Consider the following 10227-nt stretch of genomic DNA (forward strand, 5'->3'; position numbering starts at 1 on the left):
TAACCTGGCCTTAAAGAATGCTCAGAAAATAAATAAATAAATAAACATAAAAATAACACATTCCAGACTAAAGGTCATTTACAATTTGAGCATTCTTTTATTCAGGTATATAAGTTTTCTGATCAATTATAATTTCAAACTTATTTCAATTGTTGGTTCAAGATGGTTTTATTAGTAACTATATGAATTGTATTTTTTTTGTATTTTGTCCTGCACAGATTACGTGAGTCAAACATTTCCGTATTTTATTTCATTTTAACATCTATTTGATTGACCTATGTAAACTTCAATGTTAACGTTTCTGAAGAGGCGATTTATACTGAAAAACTCGGGCCGGAAGTCCATCAATTGTTGTTGATAGAAACACGGAAGCTAGCAGTAGTAGTTAGCTACGGAAGTAGGTGGTACCAAATTGTGTCAGTGATAGTTTAAAATCATGTCTAAAGTAGAAATATTGAGAGTGTTGGTGAACAGGCGTTTAACGGCTGCGGCGGAAGAGTTATTTGAACTGTTTGAAGGAACCATAGCAGATTATGAAGAGGAACTTTCTCGTTTAAAGCGAGAGAATGAACGACAACGGAAAAGACTGGATACAGTTTTAAATCCTGAAGTTAGATTGCACAGAGCAGGTTGGTGCTGTTTAGTAGATTCCGCTTTCTGGTGCGCTATATAAACTATATTACAGTTGTATTGAAAATGATTCACTGTTTCGGAGCTTTTAAAAAAAATGACTTTACAGTCATAATTGTGACATTTTGGTCATGCTTGGTATTGCATTTGCGTGGTTTGAATCTGTACATCCCGATTCTCTTATCTGATCGTTTCTTGACCCTGGTTTATCATGTGATCCGCCATCACTAAGGCCCCAGAGCGCTTATTTCTGCCCAGAAATAGAGCAGGGAAAGTCCCAGTATTTGAGTTGTCTCATTACCCTCGTACTAACATAACATTACCCTTCTAAATCTATTTGTATGTCGAGTATTTCGAGTTTTCCAGAACTGGGTGTTTAGATGTGATGAGATATCAAATACATAATAATTCATTATATTCCCAAACATTATTTACTTAAGTATAAGTGCCAATACAGCAATGTAAAAAATACAAGTTAAAGTCCTGCATGAAAAATCCTATGTGAGAAGAAGTACACATGTATTATGAGTGATGTAAATTATTACAGTAAAAGTACATTAGTATTATGAGTGATGTAGTCAAAGTATTGCAGTAAAAGTGCATTAGTATTATGGGTGATGTAGTATGTAGTAATACAGTAAAAGTACTGCAGTATTATGAGTGATGTAGATAAAGTATTACAGTAAAAGTACTGCAGTATTATGAGTGATGTAGTATGCAGTATTACAGTAAAAGTACTGCAGTATTATGAGTGATGTAGTATGCAGTATTACAGTAAAAGTACTGCAGTATTATGGGTGATGTAGATATAGTATTACAGTAAAAGTACTGCAGTATTATGAGTGATGTAGTATGCAGTATTACAGTAAAAGTAGTGCAGTATTATGAGTGATGTAGTATGCAGTATTACAGTAAAAGTAGTGCAGTATTATAGTGATGTAGTATGCACTATTACAGTAAAAGTACTGCAGTATTATAGTGATGTAGTATGCAATATTACAGTAAAAGTAGTGCAGTATTATGAGTGATGTCGTATGCAGTATCACAGTAAAAGTACTGCAGTATTATGAGTGATGTAGTATGCAGTATCACAGTAAAAGTACTGCAGTATTATGAGTGATGTAGATAAAGTATTACAGTAAAAGTACTGCAGTATTATAGTGATGTAGTATGCAGTATTACAGTAAAAGTACTGCAGTATTATAGTGATGTAGTATGCAGTATTACAGTAAAAGTACTGCAGTATTATGAGTGATGTAGTATGCAGTATTACAGTAAAAGTACTGCAGTATTATGAGTGATGTAGATAAAGTATTACACGTATTCAAACAACAAGTAAAACAAACTGTGATTAAAATAAAATTTAATCTCTCTAATTTCAAATACATTAGAAATAATTTAACTGTCTATTCAGCCAAACTGTACCTTAGTGTGATGATTGTGCCACATATTACCTACTATATAACAACCTGAGCACTGGCACGCTAAAGCCTGTTGAAATTGCATACAAACAAGCTCTGAAAATTCTAGATAAAAAGCACAACACATACCATCATTGTGCCATCTTGAAGAAATATGAACGCCTGAGTTGGAAATATATATATATATGTGTGTGTGTGTGTGTGTGTGTGTGTGTGTGTGTGTGTGTGTGTGTGTGTGTGTATGTATGTATGTATGTGTATATATGTATATATACATACATGCATACTAGGGCTGTCAGCGTTAACACGTTAATCACTATTACATTAATGCAATCCATAACGCGTTAATATTTTTTAATCGCATTTTAATTTTGCAAGCCTTTTTGTCCCTTCTACTCACCCGTAGACGGCTCCTCTAGCTGTAGCGCTATGCTTTGAAGTGGCCTCCTGCAGTAAACCTACCGTGGTGATGGAAAGTAAGAGAGCTACTGGACTTTTGAACGGCTTGTTTAACTTTAAAACACTTCCAGACGCTTCAGTTGACAAGTCAAAAGTAAAATGCAACCTGTGTCAAACGGAGTTTAACTACCACCGGAGTACGTGGAGTTTGAGTTACCACCTCCACGCTAAACACCCAGGTGCAGCCAAGCGGTTTGGAGTGTGGGAGTCGCAGCAGAGCCGTGATTGATTCCCAGTTAAGACACTCTGGTAAGAAATGCTTTACATTATGGGCTTAAAACTGCCTTGAAATGTAAAATAAGAGGGTTTAAACCCTTCAACAGGCAGGGATGGAAAATGAGATGTAAGTAAAATATTTCCACTCATATTTTTAATATATTGTAACGTCCCTCAATAAACACCCAGGCGTTAGCCGGTTTAGCTGGCTCTTTATTCCTTTTTATTACACAGGCTACTGTGGGCCGTAGCCAACGCCAAAACAACAACACCTAATGTAGTAGCTCCTTAGCCACACACGTGCTGCCGTCTTCTTCTCAAAGGCTAACAACAACAACACACCAGAGGCCTGTACTACGAAGCTGGATTTTCTCTTATCGAGGTAACTTAAGGGTTAACCCTGGGTTTTCCGTACTACGAAGCTGGTTCACTTCTTACCGGGGTAAATCACCATGGTAACTTATGCTGAACGGCTAACCTGCTCCGGAGCAGGTTATGTTCTGGATAAGAGATCAATGAGTATAAAAGCACCACCTCCTGATCAATCAGTTCTCTTAGAAAATGACCTGCCCATTCTTAAAAGATCCTGTCAACATTGGTGTGGATCATGAGAGGAGCGCTTAGGAGAGAAAGAGTTTTTAATGATGCAATTTTTTAATTGACCAAAATATATATTTAAAAAATAATCATTGAGGCACGTGGGGGATATTATTCTGTAGGTTTGACATCCTGAGATCAAAGTGTCAGGGAGCATAATAACTGTATTTATTTATTGTAATTGTAAAAAACTGACGAAAATATATATTTGTAAAATAAGCCTTGAGGCACATGAGTATATTAAACTAACTTAATGTCTCTTATGAAAGGAAGGGCACTGAGGAAGCGCTCTGCCCCAAACGTCTGTGCCGTAATAAAGTGACATTGTGTGATCAGAGTGCTGTCCGTTTATATTGTCTGATATATTAATATTGTATGATCTCATGAATTTACACATTAACAGAGTCGGCAATTTTCTGCCAGCATTCCTTCCTGGCTTTTGCTGCATCAACAGTGTTGCTTTTGGCCTGGATGATGTGATTTAATTCTTCATATTGTTGAATAATAATTGTCTGTTCCTCCATGGTAAAGTATCTCTGCAGGGTTTCTCCATGTTTGTGATTGGTCAGACGCTGCAAACACCTCCCCTTTATGTGAGCGCGCAGAGATCCAGATTGGAAAACTCTGGGTTCAATTATGGAGCTGATAACCAGCTTCGTAGTACCGCTTATCCTAGACTGCGAATGTCTGGGTAAGTCAACCCAGGTAACAGAGAGATATCCCGGGTATGTTAATCCAGCTTCGTAGTACAGGCCTCAGCACGCTAGCTGCAAGTCTCACTCTCAAGACGCGTTCACAGAAACTCGGGAAAAACAGCACTTTAACTGAACAGAACAGAAACTGGCTTAAACTCTCAAAACACAAAAGAGTAACATGTCCAGTTCATTACAATATTTTGGATTTTATGAGTTGTATCTCCACCAGGATGCGTTGCCCTTATTAAGGTATAAAATGGTGATAATGATAAAAACACTTAAATGTGTTATTTAACATAGAAAAGTGATACAATCTGGTCATTAATATCACACATACTAGTTTCTAAACTGATTTTTATCAATTCTATCAAAGTATAGACCTACCACAAGCTTCAACAGGATGTTAAAGAGTCTGTATCTCCTGGTGCATGCTGCCTGTTTAAGGGTTAAACATGCAATTCAAAATGTGATTAATCGCGATTAAAAAAATTAACCGTTTGACAGCCCTGATATATATATGTTATACACTTTATGGCATGCCGTTCAGGAAATTAATATTTGAATATATGGAATGAACCTTGAATATATTATGAAACTCTGAATATATTATATATATTGAACGAAACTTGACTGACGTCATCAAGGCACTGGCACCATCTTGTATTATAACCCATGCAGATGCGGCAGCAAAAATGACTGAGTCAGCGCGTGCTTTGATTGCAGCTATTTTAAATAATGAAGAGGCCATAATACCACAATACTGGTGGGCTGTTATCGGCGTTAACGTGATGCGTTAACGTGAGACTCTTATCGGGCGATAAAAAAAATATCGCCGTTAATCTATTCTCAAAGTTGGGTTGGGAGCTGGGTCTATACTAGGCAAGCTATGATGACTTTCACTTTGATATTGTAACGTCCCTCAATAACCACACCCTGAGACGTTAGCAGGTTTAGCTTTTTATTCTTGACTGTTACACAGGCTACTGTGGGCCGTAGCCAATGCCAAAACAACAAAAACCTAACATCAGTAGCTCACTCGCCACACACGTGCTGCCATCTTCTTATGCAGAGGCTAACAACAACAAACACACCTACATGCTAGCTGCAAGTCTCACTCTCAAGACGCGTTCAGATACTCGGAAAAACCAGCACTTTAACTGAACAGAACAGAATCTGGCTTAAACTCTCAAATTTATAAAACACAAAACAGTGACATGCCCAGTTCGTTACAATATTTTAGCGTGGATGTAGTGGTAGCGCAGCGATCTAGTTTGTCACCAGAAAATGTGAACAAGCAGGTCTGCCTGAGTGACTGGTGGAAGAAAGGAGAAATAAAGCTTGGACTGATTGACACAAAGCTACTGACTGTAAACAGTTCATCACAACCTCTTATGCAGGCCCACAGTTCAAAATTTATGTTTAACTGAATAAACAGTTAGTAAACACAAGTACATCTTATTGAACATGATTTATTTTCATCACCAATTATCATAGAACAGCTTTCTCAAGCAGTTTGTGATGCATTGTGGAAACAGGAGATGAGCCCCTGGTCTAATGCGCCACCTGGCTTGAGAAACCCGTTCTCAAAGACTTACTTTTAGTCATTATTTGGGTAGCACACATATTCTGAATGCCTTCGGCAGAATTCATATGAGCCATTTTATTCTAGATTAATCTAGATTAATTCCAAGATTACAGTGAGATTAATCTATGCCCACCACTAGTGGAATTTAATGTTGTTAAGTAGTAAAGGATTGAACCGTCAGTTAAACGCCGCTTTAGTTCTACCAATGTTGATTTTTAGTTCAACGGGGCTGTGGTCGGAAATTACAATATCATGATATTTGGAGGAGATTACATCCGATGTCAAAATAGCGTCAGTCAAAAAGTAGTCAATTCTTGTATATGATTTATGAACGTTAGAGAAGAAGGAAAAATCTTTATCGGTTGGGTGTTGCAGCCTCCAGATGTCGACAAGGTTCATTGAGTTAATTATATTATTCAGCTCAATACTGCAGTCCCTCCAGGAATTCGCGATGTCGCGATCGCAACAATTAACGCAAATTCAACCAATCCACGCGATTATGTGCGGGCCTTGCAATTTTGTCCAATCACCGCAACTTCTCCGCAAATTGGAGGAGTGAGGTCGGCAAAAAATACCGTCTGCCGCGACGGTAAACTCAACTAATTCTGTGTGTCTGTGTTGTGTGCATGTGTCTGTGAGGGAGATCAACATTGTGTGTGTCTCTGTATGTGTATGTGTTGTGTGTGCATGTGTCTGTGAGGGAGATCAATATTGTGTGTGTCTCTGTATGTGTATGTGTTGTGTGTGCATGTGTTTGTGAGGGAGATCAACATTGTGTGTGTCTCTGTCTCTTTTGTTTTGAATCTCCATGGCAACGGGAGAGAGCTGAAGCTTGATGGTGCCGTTTTTCCACAATCTCTTCAGATCAAACCTGACTATGTCCTAACACAGTTGGGTGTCACTCTGAATCAACATTATGGTTGTGCTCAATCAATAATAACCTGCACGGATGTGTTTCATAGCTTAGTGACGCTAAAGTTAAATTGTGATCAGAAGATTAATTCACCTCTCGACCTGTGAGAGTCATCAGCTATAAATATCATTATATGCTCTGCGCTTCTTCAATTTAAACATATACGTTTTGTTGAAATATCACTGTTACCTACAGTATATGATCTATTACTTCAATTTAAACAGGTTTCATGGCAATACGTTCACTGGCTTTATTTTTTTGTTCCTCGGGTCGGGTCGGGTTCGGGTCATGATCAGCGCTTTTTTTTTTTTGCGGGTCGGGTTGGGGCGGGTGTTAAAAAAAGCCGACCCGTGCATCACTGGTCTCTGTCTGTGTTTGTGTGTCTGTGCTGTGTGTGCATGTGTCTGTGAGAGAGATAAATATTGTCAAATAAAATGTTAAAAACAGTGTGAAAACTGTCTTCAAAATATGAAGTTGAATGTGTAATGAGATCAGAGATGGTGTGTGTGCAATTGTCACTGTCTCCCGCAATTTAATTGCAACAAAAGTGTTTAAAACATCGCAACATTTACCGCAATTTTTTTAAAATGCTGCCGCAAAATCAGGCATTTTAGGCCGCAACAATCAGAAAAAAATCCTGCGAAATCCTGGAGGGACTGATACTGGCGTTAGAGAGACTGGTGGGGCGGGTGGAGAGTTTGTCAAGAAAGCAGTCCAGTACTGTGTTAAAATCTCCACCTGCAATTAAGTGAGTAGATGATAAATCCGGGATAAGATTGAAGACTTTCCTAAAAAAACAGGGTCGTCGAAGTTGGGTGCATAAATATTAAAAAAGGTTATAATGCGACCTGTCACTATTTTAATAGCGGCCGTTAGGATCAGAAATAGTTGAAATATGTTCAAATGGAACATTTTGTCTGAATTCTAGCGCTCATGGTGTGTTGACGTCCGGCTGAGGGTGGTAATACATGTGTTGTTCTATTTGTGTGATATAGGATTTGTGCAGTTCACTGTTGTTAGCAATATGTTATAATTACCTTACTTATATGTATATACAAGAATTGTTTGTATTCCTTGTACTTCATTTTTTGTATTTATGATTGTATATAATGTTGGTATTTATCTGATCCGATTAGTCGATTAATTGTTTCATTCGATCTAGTCGTTAGTTGCAGCCCTATTGAATCAGCCCTTCAGTCATTTCTTTATTTCACTTTTTTCTGCAGATGTTCAGCAGGATCCATATCCCCCATACATTAAAGAGGAACAGGAGGAACTGTGGAGGAGTCAGGATGGATCTGTCCCTATCAACAGCGAAGATGAAGAGAAACCTCAGTCTTCACAGCTTCATCAAAGAAAAACAGAAGAGAACAGAGAGACAGAGCTTCCAGCCAGCAGCTCAGCTCAACAGATAGGAAGAGATGCTGATGGAGTGTGCTGTGAAGGGTCCGAACCAGCTAGGGACTTGGATCCAGATAGTGATGATGTGACAGAATCAAAACAGACCCGGACAAGTGTGTCTGTTAGTCCAGCCGATCACGATGACAGGATGTCAGACTCTTCTGAGACTGAAAATAGTGAAGATGACTGGAAGGAGACTAGGGAATGCCAGTCACATTTAAAAACACTGAAAAACATGAGTGTTCCTGAAGGTGGTCAACAATGTAACACTGGCAAGAGATTTCTCAACTGCTTTAAGTGTGGTAAAACATTTAAACCTGAGGACTATTTGCAGAGTTGCATGAAAGGTCCTTCAGGAAAAAAAACATATGTTTGCTCAGTTTGTGTTAAACAATCCACACAGAGTGCACATTTAGTCACGTATAAGAGAACTTGCCCAAGAGAAAAGCTTGTTGGCTGTTCATTCTGTAACAAACAGTTTAGCTATAGAAGAGATGTTGTGAGACATATGAGAACACACACAGGGGAGAAACCATTTAGCTGCTCAGTTTGTGGTAAAAGATTCTCTCAGAGTACAGGTTTGAGTTTACACATGAGAACACACACGGGAGAGAAACCTTACAACTGTTCAGTGTGTCATCAGCGGTTCATCCAAAGTGGAATTTTGGCCAGGCATATGAGAGTTCATACAGGAGAAAAGCCTTATACTTGCTCACTGTGTAACACAAATTTTAGTCTGAGTCAGTCGCTTTTAAAACACATGAGGATCCACACAGGAGAGAAACCATTCAGTTGCTCAATATGCCATAAAGAATTTACACAAAAAGGACATCTGACACAACACATGACACTCCACACAGGGCAGAGGTTGTTCAGTTGCAGTGTCTGCGGGAAAAAATTCACTCGACAGTCTCGTGTGAAAAAACACAAGTGTGTTAATGAGAACAGCAACAGTAAATGAAACTGCAGTGCTGCCGGTTGGCAACTGAGAAACCTTCAGCAGCAGATGAATTAAGTGGATGAGTTAGGAACAATATGGGAACATATAAGGCTGTCACTCATTCAAAAAGTCCAGTTTGATGGAATAAAAACAGGCATGTAACTCGTTCAGATGGATTTGAATATGTAGCTTGACCCTGAACTATGTTGTAGGAGCAAAGTGTAATAAACTTGATTCTAAGTCAAGGAATCACAACTATCTGAAATGACCATGATAGTAAGTCGGAAAGTAAAGAGTGAAATACTTCCAACAAAGCAGAAATAAATCCTATATTAATGTATCTATGTGTCAATTGTGTATGTGTCATACGTAAATGTTCCTGTTAGAATTTTTCACTGTCTTTTTGTACTCCAAACTGTTGATGCTTTGACTCATTTTTACTTCCTCTGTGGCAGTAAAAAATGTCACATAAGAAGCCTTGAGGAGTAACAGAGTACATGAAACAATATTAGATAATTAAGATACAAAAAAGATGACTATTCTGTTAAAGTTACATCATCAGATTACTGATACATTTAGTAAAAAATGGGGATTATTAGCAGGATTACTATTTTAAAATACATTTCAAAATAAAGAACAATATACTACCATGTACAGTAAAAGTCCCAAATGTAAGAGAGAGAGAGCAAAAAAACTCACTGATCCACAATGGCGCAAGTAGAGGACAATACCATGTGGTGCAAGTATGCACAGTGGGTCCACAAACGCAAATCTGTGATTCATCAAAATGTTCTTACCTAAATTAGTTCATACTCAAATTAAAAATATAGAATGTCCTTGGACCATGCGTACGCACCAATGATCTTAAATGATGGAAAGTTAAAATGCCTTTATTACAAAATGTACACTGAATACATTTGTGAAATAATTCACTTTTCCTCATCTTCATTTTTCTGAAGCCAGTCAGCCTCATTCACTAATATGTGTGCAGAAATGTTCTTACACGGCACAAAATCACTGGATTCATGACACGTGCACCGGACGATTTTGTTCTCACCACTGTGCATATGTTGTGAATCAGGCACGTGCAATCAGCATACCGGCGCACCTCTATTTCTCTATATAAGGACATCTGTTTGGTGTATCATGAAGAGAGTGCTGTGCTGAACAGAAAAGTTGAAAGAAGTTGAGTTAAAAGAGATTACCCAAAATATGTTGGAGGTGGAAGCCAGAAAAGGCACACTTTTGTGTATCGTGTCCTTCCAAATGCTGATGTTAACAAAAAAAAACACTGAACACTAGAAGGCAGACTGTCATTGTTGAAGTCTAAGCCTAGGAGTTCTGGTTTCGGTTCGCATGTGAAAGGGTTT

At 38.2% G+C, this 10227-nt stretch overlaps 1 protein-coding gene across 1 annotated transcript; it reads left to right on the top strand.

Moving 5' to 3' along the window:
- The first annotated feature begins 414 nt into the window (after positions 1 to 414).
- On the top strand, positions 415 to 9008 carry LOC128359282 (gastrula zinc finger protein XlCGF57.1-like). Its single transcript, XM_053319742.1, has 2 exons — positions 415 to 629; positions 7743 to 9008. The coding sequence occupies exons 1-2, from the start codon at positions 437 to 439 to the stop codon at positions 8876 to 8878; spliced, it is 1329 nt and encodes a 442-aa protein (XP_053175717.1). The 5' UTR covers positions 415 to 436; the 3' UTR covers positions 8879 to 9008.
- Positions 9009 to 10227: the final 1219 nt, after the last annotated feature.

The sequence above is a fragment of the Scomber japonicus genome, chromosome 5 (assembly GCF_027409825.1).
Source record: "Scomber japonicus isolate fScoJap1 chromosome 5, fScoJap1.pri, whole genome shotgun sequence".
NCBI classification, from domain to species: Eukaryota; Metazoa; Chordata; class Actinopteri; order Scombriformes; family Scombridae; genus Scomber; species Scomber japonicus.